Raw genomic sequence first — 22606 nt, forward strand, 5'->3', positions numbered from 1 at the left:
CATGAAACAGAATGGAACACATTTTGAGATAGTAATGACAAAATATACTTTGGAATGTGTCTACTCATACCACAACTTCTGTCAGAGAGGTGTGTATTTAAGAAAGGCTTGTCTGAGGATATTCCGGGTGACCATAGATTCAGGTCAAACTATGTGCAGACTGTGAGAGTTTTTCGTTTTCTTCTAAATGTGGCAAGATGTCACTGGGAACACTTATTACAGAAATGGTTCGGCTCAAAGCCTGAGCATTTTAAAGGGGTGTGGCTTGGATTCCACTCATGGTATGCAACTTTGGTTATCAGGTGGTATTAATGAAACCTGGACTGTTCACTCTCAGATTCCTGACTGAAGAACTCTGCAGACCTCTGTATTACGCCTCTCTTTCTCCTTCCTCTTCCTCCCACCTAAGCCCTGTCTATTTTTGAGGCAGAGCATTACAACGTTGTCAACTGTAGTCTTTGACATCCTGGGGTTAGGAGATCCTTCTGCTGTGCCTTTCAAGTCCATGGGACTATAGGTATCTTACCACACCCAGCTTAGTTGGCCTTATTTGCATAAGTTATTGAGAAATATGTGTATGTGAATGCATATATATGTATATGAATGTATGTGTATCTAAAATAAATTTGAATGTTGACACACAGGGAACTTCAAATTCCTGGGAGAAAAATGGACTAGCATGTGAGCCATGCTACAATAATTTACTAGCCACTACAAAGATGAAAGCTACTCCCACCATCCCAGTTTTTAAAGCTAAAAACATTAAAATTAGAATAGAAACCATTGTTAGAATGTTGGAAAAGAGAATTTACTACCCTCTGACAGAAAAATTTAACACGTTTTTAGACAAAAGGCACATAAATAAGGTTGGAAAATGATTCCATTATATACACTAGACAAATGAGTAAGATAAAAGCAGTTACTACAAATCATTTTTATGAAGTGGCAACGGATGTGAATGGGCCATCCACAAAGGAGAAATAGTCATTGCTCACATGAGAAGTAATTGGGGAAATGCAAATTAAAACAAGGAGATATCAACTTTCTACCCATCGAGAAGGCACGATGATAAAACTTTAGATAGCATTAACCATTGGCTGGGATACACAAATAGAGCTCTTGAAACACAGCCAAGTGTAAATGTACTTTCTAGGGACTCCATATTACAATGCCAGCACACAATGGGGTGTTCACAAAGAGCACTAGTGCTCCTGATGGTCTTAGTAACAGATCATAAGCTAGCTGTCTACCAATCAGAGTGGGGTAAACAAATCAAGGCAAATTCACACTACCCAGCACTGAGCTGGGTACCACCCAGTCACTCAGAAGGTCCTCTAAGTCCTCTTGCTAAGGGAAATGCAAGCAACCTTCTTACATTTCTTTTTGCATGAAATAAAGAGAAGGGGGGAGGAGAGGTATAGATGGAGAGAGAGGGAAAGAGGGAGAGAGGGAGAGAGGGAGAGAGGGAGAAGGAGAGAGAAAGAAGTGGAAATGGAGAGGGAGAGGAAGAGGAAGAGGGAGAGGGAGAGGGAGAGGGAGAGGGAGAGGGAGAGGGAGAGGGAGAGGGAGAGGGAGAGGGAGAGGGAGAGGGAGAGGGAGAGGGAGAGGGAGAGGGAGAGGGAGAGGGAGAGGGAGAGTGAAAGAGAGAGGAAGAGGGGGGAGAAGCAAAAGTCCAGCCCTTAGCCTAGAATTTGTCATTGTGGTAATGGCAATGAGCTGTTACTTAAGTGGTTCACTCTGGAAGGCAGTGATATTTCTGTAGAAAACAGGCTTGTGGGTGTTAGAGAGTTTCCCGGTTTTTCTTTCTTTCTACCTGTATTGTTTGATCTTTGATAGTGAGGACTCAGTTACATGGCTAGGAAAGTCACTGAAAGCTTACTGGACTTTAAGTGTATCTTGGACTTGAGCTTTTTAAGAAGATGCAGACATCCTTTTTAAATCTTAGGAAATTGTATGTTGTAAAAGAATATCCAGAGAAGTTAAATACTACATGCCTTCAATTCTAAGGCATTCATTTTAAGATTAACCATTAAAAAACAGCTTTCTGGGATGTTTGTGTAGACACTGGTGCCCACTGAATGGGTGGAAAGATTGCAAGATGTTTTTCAATCTCACAAACACTTAGATCAGTGGTTCTCAACCTTAGGGTCATGACCCCTTTGGGGGTCAAGCGGCCCTCTCACAGGGGTTGCCTAAAGTCATCAGAAAAACACAGGTTGTTTTCTGATTGGTTCTGGAAAAACATTACGATCCATACCAGTAGCAAATTACAGTTATAAAGAAGCAATGAAACAGTTTCATGGCTGGGGGAGTCACCACAGTGTGAGAAACTGTATGAAATGGTTGCAGTATTAGGAAGGTCGAGAACTGCCCACTTACATAAAATAATCCACAGGAATTGACACGGAAGTGTAAGATCATAAGCTTGCTTCCCACCTCAATGAAGACATATAATAGTTTACAAAATCACTGAAGACCAGAGTCACACTCTATTGGCAGAAAGGTTTGCAGGGATAAAGACCATGGAGGACCAACATGCCCTCCACCGTAAATGTCTACACAAACACAGGGCACTTCTCTAGTGCTGTACACGCTCACCTTATTTGGGAATGGGAACTTGCTTGGTTCTACTTTGGCAGGAGCTTGAATAGCAGAAAGTGGAGGAAGCCAGGTCATCTCCTAGAGGTGAGATTAAAAACAGTATTTTAAAACGAGAGTCTCAAAGTCAGCAGCATACAGAGCTTCACGGGGCGTCAGAATGTCAGCCACAAATAAAGACTAAAAGGGAATTCAATTTCTGCCTGTGATCCCCACCTACCCCTCTCTCTACCTTGCCCCTCTCCTCTTCCTGGGAACTAGATCCTGTCATTGTCCATTTAACTTTAACCTTTTCTTCTTCCTTGGCTTCTTCCCTTAAGAAACCTTCATCTCTTCTTTAGCTTTTCTATATGTGTATATTTCATGTCAATAGCCACCTTTTCTTTATATTTTTAAAATGTATTATTTAATCATATTTTTCTGCAAACCACACACACACACACACACACACACACACACACACACACGTGTTCACACACAAGGGAGTCTCTGGACTATTGGGCATATGTAGTTTAAGGATAAAGAAATGGGTGCTTGGTGAACTCACAACTCACCAAGGTCTATCATCCACCTTTCGGGAGAACCATCCCTAATAATGCTACTTCCAGTGGCCACGTTCTCTGGATTTTCCTGAAAGATACTTCTTCAGGAAGCTCAGTCTTAACTATCCCAGTCCCATGGCGTCACCACCTCCACTCTCGAGCTCCTCTCCCCGGCCATTCCCTTCTTCCTGACTATTCCTTGAATGTCTTGTGTTCAACCTACTCTCTGCATCCTGGGAAAGCCTTTTATTTATTACTGTGGCTTTAGAGATCATTGATGTGTATGCTACCCAGATACACAGCCAGCAGTGAACAGCCCACTGTAGGTGTCTACTGAGTCCCTTAACATGGACGCTCTGCAGTCAATTCAAACTGACCACTGGTTGCCTCTTCCCAAGCTATTCCTCCTTGGTATTTTAGGTCCTGATTAAATGCACCAACATCTGTTAACTCCTCCAGCCACAATCCTTGTAATCCTTACGGGAGCTTTCTCTTTTGCCACTCCAACACATGAAATGGCATCTTACATTAATTAAGCATTTAAAATAGAAAATGTTTTTGCATGATTTATTTAGCACAGTCTTCTACTAACTCCCAAAGGTAGGATTGATTACTTCTACACTTTATAGATGAGGAAATCAAGCCCCTAACAGGCTAATGGAGGGCTTAATATCTGTCAGTGTGTTTAAGACCCTCCTGGCTCTCCCCAAAGCTTCCTGGGCTCTGTGCATGCTGGGATCACGGAGACCCTGCCTATCGACAGGGCTGCCTCTCATCCACTCCCTTCCCCCCTTTCAATAAAGCATCCAGATGCCAAGGCGAGGTCTGATCCAAATGGGAGGATCTTTGTCTTTCACTTTGGAAGTTGCCCACTAAGCCCCAAGGCAGGGACTGCGCCATTTGACGGCCCCAGTGCTTAACATCAAAGCCTATGTGAACGGGATGTCTGAGTGTATATCATATTAAAGTATACAATTCAGTCTCGCCTTTCCTTCCTTTATGTTTCCTGCGCTACTAAGAACATATGACATTATTTCATCCTGCTTAGTAACCTTCTGCTCTACTCTACTCTTCTGTTAGCAGTCCTCCTTCCATACAAATGCTGAATGACTTGTCCCTTGTGACAAGCTAGCCAAGAAACTCTAAGGCTCCAAACCTCCAAAAGCCATTATCACATGCTTGACAGAAGCATGATGATTATAAAAACTACAGATGAGGAGAATACCTAATAGTTCGTGATAGTTCTGTGTAAGTGGTTCCATTCACACCCACCCATCTAAGGTATTTCACATTAGAGGTGAGGAAGATAGAATGCTGTAGGGGTGGTTCTGATGCTAAGGTCCTGTTCCCCAATTGGTTCTTGATCTGTCAGTAAAGAAGTCATAGCCCAACTGCTGGGCAGAAGGGATAGGCGGGACTTCTGGGTCCCTGAAGGAAAAGAGACAGACCAAGGGAGGAAAGAGGTTTGCCTTGCTTTGGAGAGAAAGAACCAAACAGCCATGTGAGGTCTCTGGAGGAGTGGGGATAGGATGGGATGAGGGTAGGGGAGCTATGGATACTTCTATAGTTGGGTGGTCAGAGATGTTTAGCAGGGACTAGATGTATCTTAGCAACTAAAGTTTAAGGCTAGTGGGAGGTGTGGGGATAAGACTACATTGTTAAGGGCACACTTTTCCAGGTGGGAGATAATAGCACCCAGCAATTGTGTCCTAAGGCAAGTTGAAAAGGAATAACTGTGTTTGTGTGTGCCTTGTGTGTCTTATACCTGTGGACTCAGGGGAATCTGGGTGGGAGCTGGGTGGTATTTCCAAAACATAGGCGGGGTCACAAAAGCTACACTCAACAGAGCGACAAGATTTATTCATTCAATTGCTTCCCACATGTCACAGATGCAGCGTGGCCCTGCGCTGCCTAGAATCTTAATTTCATTCCAGTGCACTTGCCTTCAGAGCACTAAGCCTTGTGTGTGAGAGGGACAGGAAGGGACCCGGGCCGGTCTCACTCCACTTACTACTGTGTAATATGCACAGATGAGTGAGTCTCTCAGTTTATGAAGGGGCTGCCGTGGATGAGTGCCTGTTCCCTCTGCTGCTGCACTTCTCAGCATCCATGACACTGCTGTGCCTTTGCTGATGCTCCCCTTGCTCCAATATTACATGAGGGTTCCCTCCCCAGGCTCATGCAGAGCACTGACTGTTTCCTCCTCCAACTCTCAGGGTCTGTTCCATGTTATATTGTTAAAAGTACACTCCTCGATTCATGCCTACGCTTCCTCTCTTCTGATGCTTTTCTTCCCTGCTGAATAAAAATCACACTCAGGAGACACTGATACCTTCCTTCAAGAGGATCCAGTCTTACTCAACAGAATTGACAAATGGGGGATCCTAATAACCTTTTACGAGGATGCTTAGATACACTAAACTCAAGCCCTTAAGAAAGGGCTGCAAGTCTCTCAGGCAAAGGAGCTACTTATGTGTGTATCAGAGCATTTTTCATAATGAATCCTTCCCAGAAGGAGACGAATTGAGCTGAACATCTACACGTCAATGTAAACTTTCTTGCTAATATTGATTTAATATTGATTATTTACTGTTCTGTATTTCAATGGGATCTACCCATCTAACAAGTCTTATCAAACACATCTATGAGTAGTGAACATGGACGCTGTTGTGTGGAACATCCAAGCAACGAAAACATGAACTTTTTATGGACTACTTAAATAAGTTTTCTAATATAATGTGAGTATAAAATGTTATATATTATAATGTGAAATGGCTTTATGAGATATGCTTTGCATTTATTGAAATTATTCACTAAGGTTGTGTAGGAAAACCAGGGGCAGACAGACATCTCTACTTCTCTTGTCACTAGCATACCTAAGTCACAGCTCAGCACGCTATGTTGGACCTCAGCTGTGGTATTCTTGAAGCAGAGGGAATGGGAACATCGTTCTCTGAGTCAGGCATAAAGATTAAATCAGATTTAACGCTCACAATAACACAGCAGAATGCCCCTCATCTAAGCATTCATCAAGGGTGGCACAGACCCGTATCACACTGTATCTGAATTCTTGTCTCTAAAATGAGAAACATAATTATTTCTGAGCTTTAGATGTTGGAAATCTAAGACATAAGAACATATGACAAATTGTGTTTGTTTTAAAAATAAAAAAAAGCATCATTCATGTGTAATCTGTTGTTCAGTCAGTAATTATTGATACAAATTATGTTACTAGAACTGAAGTTATTCAAAGAATTATGATTTATAAGGGTGATTTGCACTTTATTTTTGAAGAAACATCCCTAAGTTTTCTGAAATGAATGTATCTGTGACAAAATAACAGGAGCTGGCAAAGTAAATTAAGTAATTAAATAATTAAGACCCGACAGAAAAGCTTTCAGTTGAAATTTATTCCTGGTACTGATTTAATGTGTGAGCAAAGACTCTCTCACCCCACATATATTACAGGATATTTTCACTGCTACTGGTTACTCTACATGACCCTATTGCTGAAGACACTGCAATACATACATCAAGAAATCAAGCTGGTATTCAAATAGAAGCTTCACACCATTGCTAACTAGCATTCACGGTACTAGAAGGTTCGATACAAACTACCAGAAGAGAAGAGTAATCTTTACGTTTATCAGCTACTGCAACCGGCAGCAGGGACCCTGCCAGCAAGACAGATTTTTCGGGGCAATAGTGGCACAGATGCTGTGCAAGTAACCAACTGTCTGTCGACTGGATTTAAGGCCTGCTCCACGAGACAGAACCATACTTGACACCTGATAGGCCATGGGCCCTGCTAAATGAACATATCAACACAATCATTCCCAATGACATCCTGCTATGCCCACAGGCCAGGGCAGTGCTGAGCCCTAATCAGAGACATGCCTTCTTTCAGAAAATGGTGGTTAACATGAGGATGCACAGCAAACGATGTGCAGAGGGTGGGAGGCTTTGTAGCACTCAGCTCTAAAGGAGATGCCCTTCTCAATCTCTTCCCTTTAAGGATGTGTATAGAACGGAGGCACAAATGTTGTAACAATCAGAGGTGGTCACATACAACCCTAAGGAAATGGTGTTTTCCAGACAGAGCAGGGCTGATGCATGTGTGAACTCAGAGTCTGTGACAGCACACACATGACCAGTACGAGGTCAAACAAGATGGAATCCCAGCATGGGGGAGGGGAATCAGTAGCAAGGTTCTACCTGTGACTAAGGAAGCTGCTAGTGATGGATTGATGTCTGCTGAGAGAGAGAAAGTGAGTTCTCAATGGAGTGGGACTGGTTCCACCAACTGTACTCCAGGGTACACCTCTTGCTCAGGAGTATTACCCAACACAATATGGACTCTATGGGCTGTGTGTGTGTGTGTGTGTGTGTGTGTGTGTATGCTCTCTCTCTCTCTCTCTCTCTCTCTCTCTCTCTCTTGTTTGTTTTTAAGAGAGAGGAAGGACATAAAGTTGGGTGAGTATGAGGAGAACCTTGGAGGAGTTTGAGGAGGGAAAAATATAAGGACATAAAGTTGGGCGAGTAAGAGGAGAACCTTGGAGGAGTTTGAGGAGGGAAAAATATGATCAAAACAATACTGTATAAAAATTAAGAACTAAAATAACAATGAATAAAGGACAGGCAAAGGTATGATTTCTCATTTTTGTCCAATTTCCCATCAGCTTGCCTCATATTACCTTCTTTACAGAGAAGAATGTAGTTTTGTGTCAAGGATAGAGATTCTCACCCCCTGAATCCAATGTCTCCAACCCCATTCATACTCTCGATATCAATTCGGCCCTTCTTTGATACCTTGCTTTATTTACAACAGGTCCCCCTCATCCACGGGAGGGGGGGATATTCCAGGACCCCACAGGGGAAGCCTAAACCTGGATCACAAAGAATCGTATGTGTACTATGTCTTGTCTTTGCATACAGACCTGTGATCAAACCCTTTCACCGTGGACCTGCACAACCAAGACCTGCCAAGAGCCATCCAGGCATAGGAAAGGATCTTAAGGGACCCCCATCTCTTCCTGTAAAAACTGATACCAAGTGCTAGATACTGGGTTGGAAGAACCGTTGGTTTCAGATTCCCCACCCCACCCACATGGCCCCACCTGGTTTCCTGGCTAGTGTCACATGGACTGTCACACAGACCACCCTGGTTAAAACGGTCTAGTCACAAAATAAAAAGATATGAACATGGAAAAAGGAACTCAGGGGGGGAGATAACAGGCAGGAGGGAGAGGTGTGCTGGCAATGGGAGGCCATCTTCACAGGGTGGGCAACCAACTATAGCTTTGTTCTCAGAAACAGTTTTCTAAGTAGAGTCATGGCTTAACTCTGCTACTCTGGAATGGAAGGGTTAAAGATTAAAGATTGAAGTTGTGTGTGCTTGTGTCCTGAGGGCTGTAGATGAGAGCAGGGGTGGGGGGTGGGGTGGAGTTGGGGGGGGTGTTCATTTCCAGTTTCCATACCAGAATAACCACCCAGTTTTTCAGTCATTTCACAGGTATCATTCATGCTGTGACATTCCTAACAGGTTAGTGTCACCACTATCAGAATGTGATAATGTCATTATCCTTCCAATCTCCTCCCTGCAGGTGATTCACAAGAGCACTGCCCACTGCAGGAGGGGACACCATTTCTGCAGATTTTGGACTTGGTAGGGGCAGTCTGGGAATAAGAGAAAAAAAAGAGAAATGCTCTTTCTGGTGTATCGGAAGGGTATTCCCTGACCACCAAGCCACACGTAGTGCTGGAGGGGAAGGCCAGTACTGACCTTCATGTGTAGACTCCAGGGCTGGTCACCAAGCTCACTGGCTCTGCTCGGGGCAAGAACATCATAGCCAAGAACAGAAATTCAAAGACATCCCTCATCTACTTGTCTATAGTAGAAAAGTTTGGGCTTGGCGAACAAGGAGCAGTGCATTTGATCTCTGCAAGCTCTGTCTACAGCAAGGCTGGTCCGACATCAAAGGGTAAAATGAGACAGTCCAGTGGAACCAGCCTGAGAAAGCACATTCAATGCAAACTAATAAGATCGCCATTTTCTTAGTAGAAACACTACTCACAGAAAACTTTGGGACAAAAAGTGGTTCGTGCTGGAGAAAACGTACCTTCTAAAAAATATCTGCTTAAGAAATTTCTGTAGTGTAGGTTGTTAAAATGCCAGATACCACGATTGCAACTGGTTTATATGTGGCTACAAACAAACAGATGACTGATAACTGTTTAAAGAATCAGCAAAAGCGACAGTGAGCTTAAAATTCAGGAACAGAGAGCCAACATGAACCAAAAGTAACCAAGACAGGGGATTCACAGAAGCATCTCTTGATATTAATGGACCCCCCATTATCTCCAGACTCTTCCTCAGATAAAATGTCATAGTATGTGCATGAACCCTGTATAGCATCTCCTCATACACATTCAATTATCTACACAGAGACTGCTGTCAAAGAGTTTTTCCCGCTCACCAGGCATGCAGTCTTCTCTCTGAATATCTTTGATCAGTGGATGGTTGATCATGGACAGTTCCTTGGATGGAGAGATCTCAGTGTGAGATGCTAATTCAGCCAATTAATTGCAAGGCCAGGCCTCTGCCCTCAAAGGGGTGGCTCATTAAGGGGTAAAACTCAGCATAGGTAATCTGAATGGGTTTCACAAAGAGCATGCCATGCAGTCTTCGAAGATGGAGAAAAGCAAAACCCAGAAGTTCTGCAAACAGGAAACCCTGAGGGGCCCTTAGCTTTTGAGAGCCCCGCTTACTAAAAAGCTGAGGCCACAGGATGAAAACTCCGCTCAGACAGGGTTGTCTCTAGAAATGCAGGGTTCTCCCTAGGAAGTCGAGACGTGACCTCCACATTTTATTTTTGGGTTAAATACCTAATTTTGAACTTTTCAGAAGAGCACATTTTGTAGGTGCAGTTGTATCTTTGAGAGATAGGAACATAGAAGATGCCCCTTTCACTCCCTAGTACTTCGGACTTAGAGGAGCACTTGTATTATTCAGAAACTAGGATAAATAAAACAATACATTTTTTAAAATTTATTTTAAAATCCACCTGTCTTTGTATGTCATTTCACTACTTACGTCTAGAATACATTAGAATTCTCATTCCTCAGTCTAGGGTTGTTTTTGTAACTCTCAGTGGATTAAAATGTTAAAGTCAAAGAATTTAAATTGGGTTCTCAGAATTTAAATTTGCCATGGGGTGCACAGCTGCGGGGCCGGAGACTCCGGTGCCAGCCAGGTGTCAGCACCTCCATTCCGGTGACAGCATCTCCATCCCTGGGCTGCAACCAACCAGGTTAGTCTCCACTCTGTGCTCCTGATGAGATACTTAAAAAAATTGAAGTAAAAGTAATAAGCATCTGAGGAACTCTGGGGGCATTTCCCAAATTCTAAACATAGGCTTGGTTCTTGTCTGGGCTGCTTCTGAGAATCACATCAGATCAAGGTGGGCCACTGTGAGGGCAAAGTCACAGTATCAACTGTACTGCCCTCCCCTTAGCTTTGACTCGCAAGGTGGAAGCATAAACACCTCCTGAGAGATAACACACAGCTTATAATTAATCTCTGATCTATGGTTTGCAATCATTAAGTTGCTCTTTCATAACACAGCTAAAGGAAAAGACTGCACTACCCTGGACAGGAAGATCATGGGGCAAAAGGGGGAAGAGGGTGCATTTTGGGTCATGTTTTAATTTCCCAAACCCCTTTCCATAAGTATGGTGGAAAATATCCATTTGGCAAACTCCTGCACCAATCACAGAGAAGCAGAATTGTTGAACAGGATCAGGGATGGCCTATGAAGCCACAGGACCAGGGATGGCATACGAGTCCTTGTACAACATTGGCCCTACCACAAACCAGCCGGATGATCTTGCATGAATAGTTTCCCCCCCTACTATTACTATTATCATATACAAAATTATATTAACCATAGCTAAAGGATTAATAGAAATAGTGACATGTATACAAAGAATCTAGCATGTCTGGCACACAGTAGGTACTCAGTCAATGAGATTTATTGCTATAATACCAACTTTATAATTACTGTTGGCAGCTTTTGCTTGGGCCTTGCAAAGGGAGAGGATAAATAAAGAAGGCATTTATGAGTTTGTTTTTTAATCTATTTTACTCAGTTAATTATTTAATATTTAACTAGTAAATTATTCATAGTCAAATAAAAGGCATAATAAAAGAATGCTTATTAAACAATAATTTGCTTCCCCACTCCCTGAAGCCTCATGCACAAACGGAAGGGAGCTTGTTGGAAGGGAGCATGTGTCTTTGTATCTAGAGTCTCCTCAAAGAGTAAGCAGGGTCCACCATCTTTGAAGAGTTGGCTTATCATGTAAAGGAATCCAGAAGCATCAGCTTTAGGCCTAAGGACAAGCCCTGGCACAGCACTGGGTAGCCATGAGGAGGTACACTGCTCTAAGCTCTCTTCTACAGGGGGCGTTGGGCAGGGCTGTGAGTGCAGCAGTAGAAGGCTTTATATAGCAGGGCAGCTGACCCAGACAGAGCAGAGCAGGCAAGGCTGCACACAAACAAACCAAGGTCACCAGGACCAGGAGAAAAGCTCCAGGCATGGCTCTAAGTATGGCAGACTTCTTACTCAATGACCGAGGGTGAGACGGTCCTGCCCGTGCCCACCACCTTCAGATGTCTCCCAGCTAGGTTCCCTTTGACTACTCTGGCTTTTGTCTGTAAGAGACTTCATTACTTGCAGAGGACACATTTCATGATTCCAGGAAATACCTGAAATCTTGCATATAACTGTGCTTATTCCTATGTGTACGTCCACAGATTTGAGCAGTGTCCCCATCTTTGCTACCCGTTGGGACATTACCAATCAATCACTTGGACACGCAAGCCTATGCTGAGTGTTCACTGCGGGTCAGCTTTGGAACATAAGCTATGAAACAAGAGAAATGCTTCCCTCTCTTAGGGAGTGTAAGTACCAAAAGGGGCAGACAATATGCACGATATTCTGCTATGTACCATTCTGTAATATAACCCAAAGCACTATGTATAGCGTGTAATAACACCATAACTATTAAAACCGTGCCTCAGTGTAGGTCAACACATGCAAATCAATGACTTTAATACCATACAAAGGCAGTGATCAAAGGATCACCATAGCAGATGTAGAAGCTGCCTTTGGCAATAATCAGCATTCCTTTGTGATACGAGTGCCAGAGAAGCCAGCGCCCTGGAGCACACCTCAACACAGCAAATGCTTTGTGTGGCAAGCCTATCCTCAACTGAAATGTTTCCCCTGAAATCAGGAGTCAGACACTCTCTGCTCTTAGTCAGCATAGGCCTGAATTCATAGCCAAAGGTATAGGGGCAAGAGAGAAAAATTTTTAAAAAGATAAATACATGGTATTTCTCACACATACAGACTCCAGGTCTAACTAGCACAAGTATGCAGACACGGAAGCAGATGGGAACTGTTAGGACGGGGAGAAGGCAGGTTGTGGGGTGAGGAGACAAAGGAGGCTGCAGTGAGAAACACGGGCAAAGTGCATATACCATCCCGTGACACATCGGTTTGTACACTAATAATGCTGCCACACGTTGGTCTGTACACTAACTACAATTACTTTAAAACTGATGACCCAGGGAAGACAGCATTAATCGAACCATGCATCGCTACACAGGCCTTCTTGTCAAACGCTGAGCATCTCAAGTAGGGGTGAACTTTTAGGGATCCCGGGCCTGGAGCACACCCCCACCTCTGACTTTGGATGAGTCACGCCAGGGAGGGGGCATCCTGACTTAATAGTTTGGTGTGTATTTGTCTCTATTCCTGGCTTGATGCCATTTTTACTTGCACACAGAGTATCTGGGCTGTTTAGATCATATGATTCCACTTTAATTTTTAATTTAATTAAATAGTATCTTCATGGACTTTTTCCTGCTTGTATAAATTATGCTTTCTATTTAAAAGTGAAACACTGTACAAATGCTAAGTGTGGGAGTGTGGAAACCCTCTAGGATATTAATATCTACAAAGTCTACAGTGAAGAATGTTAAACACTGGCTACTATCCATCTTTTATGTGGGTATACTAATGTGAAAGTCATACATATATAATGCATATATGTGTATATATATATTCATGCGTTCATTTGTATGTGCCTGTGTGTGAGAGTATGAACACATATGTGTGCTGGTGCTGGAGCCTGTGTCTGCGTGTGGGGTCGGGTGAAGGAATTGAGCATCTTCTGCCGTGCTCTTTTACCTGCTCCTTTGAGACAGGGCCTCTCTAGAAACACAGGGCTTGCATTTTCCCAGAGAGATTGCAAGCTAGCAAGTCAGCATCTGAGCGATCCTCTGGCTCAGAATCCACATAGTTGGGGTTGGAGGAGTGTGTATAATGCCTGGTATGTTACATGGATGCTAAGATCTAACCTAGCATCCTAGGTCCTCCTTTGGTACAACCTTTGGTCCTTGGGGTTGTACGGCAAGCTCTCCTAACTCCTCATATACATATTTTTAATGAAGTCACACTGTTGGGTGACTATTTTTATTTTAATGAACATCTTTATTTCACAGTACCATATATAAATGTATCTCCTTCTTAAGGGCTGCAGAGACCACCTCACTGTCTTCAGGGGATGCTCTTTCGTTACTCACAGGACACAATTGCCTTGTGGGCATTTCTTCATTACTACAAATGATGCTTTGGCAAAAATTCCTGTGCCTGTACCTATTTGCATTTCTGTATTCTTCATTAGAATTATTTCCCTAAGATAATTTCTAGTCCAAGTGGTACGAAAACTTATAATTTTAATATATTACCAAAGTTTCCCTTGATCAATTTATATCTTGATACTGAATACCTTCACAAGTGGCCCCTCTTTCTAACCACTCTAATGCGTGCTTCAAAGGATGCTTTTTACATGACCCCAACCCTACAGGAAAAAGATCTTTTACTTGTTGTTTTAACTTTGCCTTTAATCGCCAACATACCATATTTATTGGATATTCCCTTCTTATTTATGAAATATTTATTCATATACCTTGCGCGTTTTGATGTATGAATACATATTTTTCATTTGGTTGTTTAAAGAATGCACAGGAAGTGAATAGCCTGCTTTACCATTTGAATCATTATGTATTTTCCATATTATTCATCTACAAGGAGGAACTTGACGTAAAAAATGAGCAAAAAACTTGGAAGAAAAAAATAACATTTGAGAATAAAGGTGAGTAATAGAATTTTATTACTGGGTGTCAGGCTGAGTACTTTTCTGTTTTGCATGGTTATAAAAGCACGTGAAGGGCTACCACTGCCTAGTGGCAAACTTCATTTGAATCAGAGAAACTTATTTCTAAGCTTATTTGGTGTAATAAAAGCTTAAATAGGTCACCATAGCAACATTCCTGTTTAGCCCTCGGTAGGATGAAGGTGACTGTCTCACAGGAACCCAGCATGGTGTCAGCTACCAAGTGACAGCAGAGGCCAGAGATAGCAGGACTTTTGTTCTTAATCTGTCCGAAGATAGAAAACAAGACAGACCAAACCTCCAAACACGCACACACACACACACACACACAAGCATGTGCACATGTATGAGTTTTACCTTTTGGGTGCCAAAGTATTCTGCAACTCTGTCACAGTAATGGTTTCACAAAACTCTGTATTTATCAAGCTGACCATTTTAATTTTTTTCTTACAACTTTTTTTTGTTCATTTTTATACCCATGAGTTCCTTCTATATATGCATTATATGGAAAACATACAATGACCCAACTGGCAGAATGTATCATTAGTTCCCTAAATTCCCAAAGTAGTCACCAAACAACAACACGAAAATTAACGTCTTCCGATATCATTGAGTCACTTGTTGGATGTAGGTTTCATTCTGGCACAGAGATCGCCGTATAAGATGTGAACAGGGAATGTCTACCTGCAACAGAATTACACACTGCAGACTCCAGCAGAATGGTTGGGAGACAGACTTGGGCACACGGCAGGGAGAGGAGGGGCAGTGGGCTTGGGGCAGGCTGATCATCCACCATGTGACCCTGCGTGTGGTGGGGCTGGAGGATGCACTGTGGGGCCCAGGCAGATAAAACAGGAATAGAAAGGGGTACCCGGGTCATGGACACCCTGAGAAGCAGTTATTAAGATGCAGCAGCAAGCAGCGAGGAACCTTGGGTCTGCTGTCCAGACCAGCACACCTCTAAAGGGAAGATGGTTGGTCCAGGTAAAGCACACCGACAGAACAGGGGCCATATATCCAGGGAAGCAAGTTAAGCCTTCTACCTGGAAAGAACCACACAGCGTAAACATGCAGCAACAACATGGGGTGTGGGATGAGGACACCTCAATTCTGGTCAGAGTTACAGAAGCCATGGAAGGAAGGCTCGCAAGCGGAGTGACTGTTTCTAACTCTTCAAACAAGGGACCCTGATAGAGAAGTGCTAGGTTGCCTGCCTCTCCTGCAGTCACTCTGCAGAGCATCCGAATGAAGACTGTCTCATCTCTTTTCAGAGATCAGTAAAAGACTGATAAGAACATCTAACGCGTTTTGTGGGACAAAAGAGTCCGAGTATCTATCACAAATATGGCTCTGAATGTTGAACAAATTCACTTCAGTAGGACGCACACACTCTGATTCTCCCCGGGCACTCCAGGAGCCTTGCTCCTCGCCCCTTCACGCACTGTGACTAGGATAAAAGAAGAAGACAGGCAGGCAGGAGTCCTCTCTAGGTGCGGGCTGGCGGCTGGGGCATGAGGTGCAGCTGGAGGCAGGACACCCTGCTCTGTGCCTGGCTAGACGATGCCCTTGGCTCATGGGAGATCTGGCTTCTCCTCCTCCTCTGTGAATTCCATGAAAGAGGAACATAGGAGTCAGAGCGTTTACAAACAGGATAAAATTGGACAGGGCATGTCAGTCACAAAGGTCTTGTCTTCAGGTTCTGCGCATCCTGTTTACCTCGTCCACCCTTTGACACGCCTTCTGTCTTCTCTATTTGTGAGGTATAATGGCAATTTAAAAATGTATTCTAACAGGCTTGAAGTGATGCTGTTAAGTCTAATATCATCCTACTCCAAGAATCAAACAGGCTGCCTTAATTTTTAAATTATTCTCTGCCTGAAAAAGCTGAGGTTTTGGTCTCCAAGTCATTCTTGAGCCAATTGTCATAAAAGGTTCTGTGTACAGACATGGTAGGGCAGGGCAGAGCAGGACCAGCAGTCCTGAGGCAAGTAAACTTTGACAGTTTTCCCAGCATGCCAGCCTGCTATCCGGGGTCAGTTTAAGTGGAAGGAATCCCCGAATCAAAGGGTCCAAGCCTTTGGTGTCCCACTGCACCTTGCAGGAGTTACCATACAATCCATGGGAGGTAATCCCACCTGCAGGCTTTTCCCAGATGGATGCCCACGCGACAAGCTTCCCTTCAAATCTCACCTTAAGAAGCTTAAGAACCAGCCTGGCAGTGGTGGCACACACCTTTAATCCTAGCACTTGGGAGGCAGAGGCAGGCGGATTTCTGAGTTCGAGGCCAGCCTGGTCTACAGAGTGAGTTCCAGGGCAGCCAGGGCTATACAGAGAAACCCTGTCTCAAAAAACCCCCCCAAAAAACAAAATCAAACAAACAAAAAACCAAAACCAAACCAAAACAAAAAACTCTTAAGAACCGCACTACTCAGGAAACAGCTCCCCTCTACCTCCTTTTCCCAACACTAAGTACAAATCAGGCATGTCTGGGATCGCCAGGTGTTAGACCCCACCCCTTCCGGCTTCTCAGAACACTTAGTTTGCAGCACTCATTCTACTGAATGGCAACATAGTAACATTCTCAAGTTGTTTATGGCTGTGTCCCCAGTGTCTGGTTTAATGAGTGCTCCTTAGAAAACAGAAGAGCGAATTTATGGATAGTTTAGAGGTAAGAGCTGGATTTCAACATTGCTGTTTCTGTCACAATTATTTCTAGCATTCTTCCTGTGCTATGATATTGGGTAAGGGGTGAGAGATCTCAGTGGTCAGGGTGGAACTGAATTTGAAGAGTTGGAAGTCCTTTAACTAAACTGGCTGATAAAATGAGAGGGACTGAGGGAGAGAGGGAGGAAGGAAGAGTGAAGGAGGAAGAGGGAGGGATGGAGAGAGACAGAGACACAGAGAAGGAGAGAGAGCTGTTCTGGATTGGAACCCAGTGCTGCATGCTGGGCCTCCACTGCCAATCTTCCTTCTCTCAGGCTGTGAAAACTAGCTGAGGACTTTTGAGTGATGAGAACACATTCTCGTATTTAGTTAGCTTCCCAGTATGGCTATTTACAAGGACTGCAAGTGATTCCAAAGGCATCCAAACACCCCAAGGATATCCCCCCACAACACCCCCAAAATGAATCTACCAGTTAACACCTTAGAAGGAATTCAATCAATGCCTACTGACCCAGCTTTATTATTACAGGGTAGCTGACGTGACTCTGGTTCCATGCAGTATAAAGTTCAAGGTGAATGTGATGCTTTAAAAATACCAAGCCCTTACAGAAGGACAGTGAAACAATGTACCCAAGAGATAGGAGAAAAGAGGGAGGGGGACTGTTGGGTGTGCAATTCTCAGACTGGCATCAGATCTCACTGGGAACAAAATGAACAGGTTCCCTGTTGCTGAAGTCTCTCAGAATTGTTTGCTTTGGCTGCAAACAGCAAGTGGAATCAGGATTATTTTGGGAAATTTTCAAGAAATTTAAATTTAAAACGAATTTAAATTTAAAACAAAGGGTTTCTATCCTTTCTTTTCTTTTTCTTTCTTTCTTTTTCTTTTTTTTTTTTTTTAAAAGAATAGGGGTCAGTCTGTTTACCTCATGCAGACAGATGGTTGTGTTTATGCACTTAGAGGAGTAAGGCAGAGTGATTCCAGAGTTCCAGATGAGGTGCATTTGCCAAGAAAATGCTTCCGGTTGGCAGAAGGCAGAAATCCTGTATTGGGTAAATATTTAGCAACATGCAAGAATTTTAACACTAATATCTCATTTGTAGTGGAGTCTGCTTTATAGCCTGCTGAAATCTCTTTCTCCGTTCTGTATTATAGGCAGTTATAAAATCAAAACGCAGTCACCTGTCGCCTGCACCTGCGCCTCCACATTTCAAACTGACTAACAATAGGTAGCGCGGGAACTGGCCGAGAGAGAGAGGTCCTTCTCGCTATCCTGCTTGGGCTCTGGACTCACAAAGGGCTGTTGGGATAACAACAACAAAAAGCTGCTAAAATAATTTTTTTCCTTATTCTGGTCTGTACAACAAACAGTTCCAGCTGGAGCTCAGTGGCCACCTCCAGCCAAAATTTGAGTGGGCTCGGTTCTGAGGCATTTGATAGCAGCCCTGCGTGAGGGAGGGAGGACACCAGCTGGCTTCATGCAGGGCCATGTGCTCAGTGTGTCACGGGGCTTGGAAAATACAAATGATGGGCTCGTTTCCAAACGAGCTTACGGCAGGCGGGCAGTCAGGCAGGCAGGAACCCGCAAACGCACGCACGTGTGCGGAGGTAACTCCCTTGGTCAAGGGCTGCCTATTCAGATGCCTTTGTGGGTGGCAACTCATAGAGGAGTGACATTGGAGCTTGCCGTGTGCATATCAGTCAGGAACACAAGAGAGGCAGGGTGTAAACGCAGACTGGCACACTGTGCCAAGTGCCTGTGGGGATCTTCTCTTCACCTGCCTGTGACCCAGGAGCATCCCAGGACAATGCCCTGTGGAGCTCCCTCCCGCACTGAACAATGCTGCATCACCTCGGTACTTAGGCCCAGTCCAGCAGTGAGGCAGCGCATGCGCAAAGGCTACAGCAAGGGCATCAAGGGGCCATACTGTGATGTGCTGGGCCTTAGCCGCTGAGCCCTGAGGAGCCAGTGGTTTTCTCCCACAAGGAAGGATACTGTCCGTACTCAAGACCCTGAACTGCCACACTGGTGTAAGCACTCCCACCAGCCTAGCCTTGAACACGTCTCTCCCTAAGACTCTTCGTTCAGAACATTTAAAGTCGTCTTCATTATACATCAGGCATTCCCCTGGTTCTTTTCTTTCCAGAATCCATGAAAATGCTCCCAAGAGCAGGTATTGACCGAGTAACAGTCCTTAATGCTAGATGCCACCACGTGGCTCAGCCATCTTATTCCAGCTATGGTGGCCTTATACAGAAGACATGCTGGAGACTTGTGCCCTGCCCAGTTTTACTCTGGGAACACAAGCTCCATCCTGGGAAATTTATAGTCAGCATGTCTAGCTCCAGCTGGTAACATGCATGTCCAACTGGCCTGGTCTCAGTGGGAAATAAAGCTGGGCTTAAGTTGACTAGTTTGAGGTCTAAGATGCAGAAGCCAAGCAGTCTCAGATGAGGGGAAGCAGTAAGGCCACTGCTTGCAGCCCTAACCAGAAGCCCTGCATTTCCCGGGGCCCCCATTTCCACTCCTTTCCCCTTGCCTTATTCTTAATTCTTTATTGAAAAAAATACATTTGTTTGAGGGGCAGGCAAAATAGCTCAGTGGTTAAGAGCACTGACTGCTCTTGTAGAGGACCCAGGTTCTATTCCTAGCATCCACACGACGGTTTGCAACTGTCTGCAAATCCACTTCCAGGGATCCAATGACCTCTCTGGCTTTGGCCGACACCAGATTAGCAAGTAGTGCATAGGCATGCATACAGACAAAATGCCCAAACACACAAAATACAGTTAAAAAAACAATTATTTTTGTTTGGGAAATGTCATACATACAATATGGTTTGATAAAAGTTACTCCCCCATTCCCTCCCCTATAACCCTATCCCCCAACCACTTTTTCCCTCTAAACTGCCTTTCTGTCTGTCTATCTGACCAGCTTCCTGTTGCTTTTCCTTTTGTAGCTTATATATTTATCATTAAGCATGACATTGGCTGTGACTTTTCTACAATCTCACTCCACAAATATTTTTATATATAACAAATTGTAATATCTGTGATATATCTGTATACATAATGATAACCTTTATAGAATAAGGAAGTTTAACTCAATTCACAATTTATTGAGTGTTTCCATGAGAAAAATCATTTTTATGTATCTATTGAGAGTATTAGAAGTTCTTCTCATGTATGTTATGGTTGTGGTGTATTATAGTACTGCTGATACATGAAATCAATTTTGAAGGCATGATATTAACTGTTAGTTGTATATAATTATGAGGCAGAGCATAATTTTGGATGCCTGAATTCAGCATGTGCTGTTCATGGCAGGACACTGAACCACGATGGGACTCAGAGTCAGAATTTTCTGATTTGATCATTACACATTATATGCATATGTTGAATTATCATTCTGAACCTCATTACCATGTGAAATTATAAGATGATTAAGGAGACATAAATGGTAAAAGTATTTCTGGGAGACATAAATGGTAAAAGTACCAATGTGGTACATTAATAGGAAGACAAGCAACATACTAGACAATAACACAATAACAGTACATTATTTCATAGAATTTTTACAAACACTTTTCAGGTGAGTTTTGCAATAAAAAAGCACTGAGAGATTAAAAATAGTTATAGCTATCAATATAATGACGCTCAGAAACTTCCCTAAGACACAGTATTAATCAACACTCAGAACTCGCACTGGCAGGCTCACAACTCAGACATACACATAGAAAACATCTTTTATTTATATGACTCGTAGCCTGGCTACATCATCATATGACCTCATCAAAACTAGACTCCTGCATGTTCAACCCCAGCGAAGCTTCAGACAGCCTCCTGGTCACCATCCCTTCCTGTGCATCATTTTTATGTTACAGGAGGGGGAAGACACATTGCCCATCATCAGACGCTCCCTTGACAGCACACTTGACTAACTGGCCCATTTCCCATCCTCTTGATAATCAAACTGCTCAGGAGAGCTGCCTACACGTGGTCCTCATCTCTTCTCCTGGATGCTGTCAGTGCAGAGCTGACATGGCCTGTCACCCTGGTCTCCGCCACTCAGTCCCCCACTCAGTGTTGTTTTAGATGATAATTCTCTCCTTCAGGAATTGCTGCACCCTCAGTGGCTGCTCCCTCCCTGTTTTTGCCATGTTTCAGAAGAACACTTTCCTGGCTCTTCTGATGGTTGCCCTGCCCAGACAGCAGCCTTATAACCACACCCTCTCCGACTATTTAAGTTCTGGGTGTTTTCATGCTGGGAAAACTTGCTTCTGATAATGGGCATTTTTCTTTGTGTTCCACACTTGTGTTAATGCTTTGCAGCATCCCGTCCACTCCTTTCCAAAGGGAGCTTGAGATCTGTATCAAAACTTCCTGTTGTAATCTGACCCTGAGCCACCGCTGACCTCCACAGCCACCGCCCTAGCACCATCAAGGGCCTCGCATCTGAGTTCTAAGGGTGTTCTCTTTGTTTCCACTCCTGTTCCCTTCAAGTCTTCCTCTCTACAATGACCAGGGTTGCCATCTAAAACCAAAATCACTTCATTCTGTCAAAAACTTCCAGTGGCTTCTTGCAGAGAACACAGGGTCCTTCCAACAGACTGAGCTTTCACAGGATCTGGTCTCTGGTTCCCTTGTTCACTGAGTACCCACCATCCTCTGTTTACTTAGCATTTTCTAGCTACGACAAGCTCCTGATATTTTACCAAACAAGCAAAACGAGTTGCTGCCTCAGGTCCTCCATACCTGCTGTTCTCTGAGCATGTCTACTCAATCCCAATACCAGCTCATTTCTAAGATCTCTCTGCTCAACTGTCACTTCAGAAAAAAGGCTGTGCCTGGCTTCCCTTTCTTAAAGAACACTTGGCTAGTAACTCTGCCCACCATGGCTAGCAACCTCACCCACCAGGGCTAGTAGCTCTGCCCACCATAACTAGTAACTCCACCCACTACCCCCTGTATCTTTTTGTTTAGCACTCGTCACCAACAGGTGTTAATATATTTACCAGATTATCTGTTTCTTGTTTCCTTCACTTATACAAGAACTTCATGACTCTGGTCCATCGCTATATCCTAAGCAAGGCGGTGAGAGCAATGACCTGCTGCCAGTTTCTTTAAACAAAGTCTCTATTTCACTGTGGTAGTCTCACACATGTAGGTCATATATTGTATTCTGTCTTATTTACTTCCCATCGCTCTCCTCTATTGCCCTCTTCCCAGTCCCTATTCTTCCCAAACTGTGTGCCCTCTGCTTTCTAACGTTCTCCTCTGACACTCCCTCTGATAACCTTAAGTTCTAGACTCTGCATAAGGGAGAAAACGTGCAATATTTGTCTGAGTCTTGCTTATCCTGATGTGGGTGATGTTTAACTATGCCTGTGGCAGATGACATCATTTTATTCTTTAACTCCATTGTTCATACACACCGTATTCTCTTCCCACCCATCCATCTGATCACGGTTATCTAGGCCCACTATCTTGGCATTTGTGACTGACACTGTGGTAACATGGGTTGAAGTATTCCCCCATGACACAATGACTTAAGATTCCT

The 22606-nt window shown here is 43.7% G+C and overlaps 1 protein-coding gene across 4 annotated transcripts in view; it reads right to left on the reverse strand.

Annotated features, from left to right (window-relative positions):
- The window catches only part of Aff3 (ALF transcription elongation factor 3), a 498796-nt gene that overhangs the window by 162962 nt on the left and 313228 nt on the right, over positions 1 to 22606 (reverse strand). For all 4 annotated transcript variants that reach the window (XM_052193067.1, XM_052193068.1, XM_052193066.1 and 1 more), the window contains one exon: positions 2599 to 2679. In XM_052193067.1, coding sequence (XP_052049027.1) covers positions 2599 to 2679 — 81 coding nt within the window. The remainder of the gene's footprint in view (positions 1 to 2598; positions 2680 to 22606) is intronic.

The sequence above is a fragment of the Apodemus sylvaticus genome, chromosome 9 (assembly GCF_947179515.1).
Source record: "Apodemus sylvaticus chromosome 9, mApoSyl1.1, whole genome shotgun sequence".
Lineage (NCBI taxonomy): Eukaryota > Metazoa > Chordata > Mammalia > Rodentia > Muridae > Apodemus > Apodemus sylvaticus.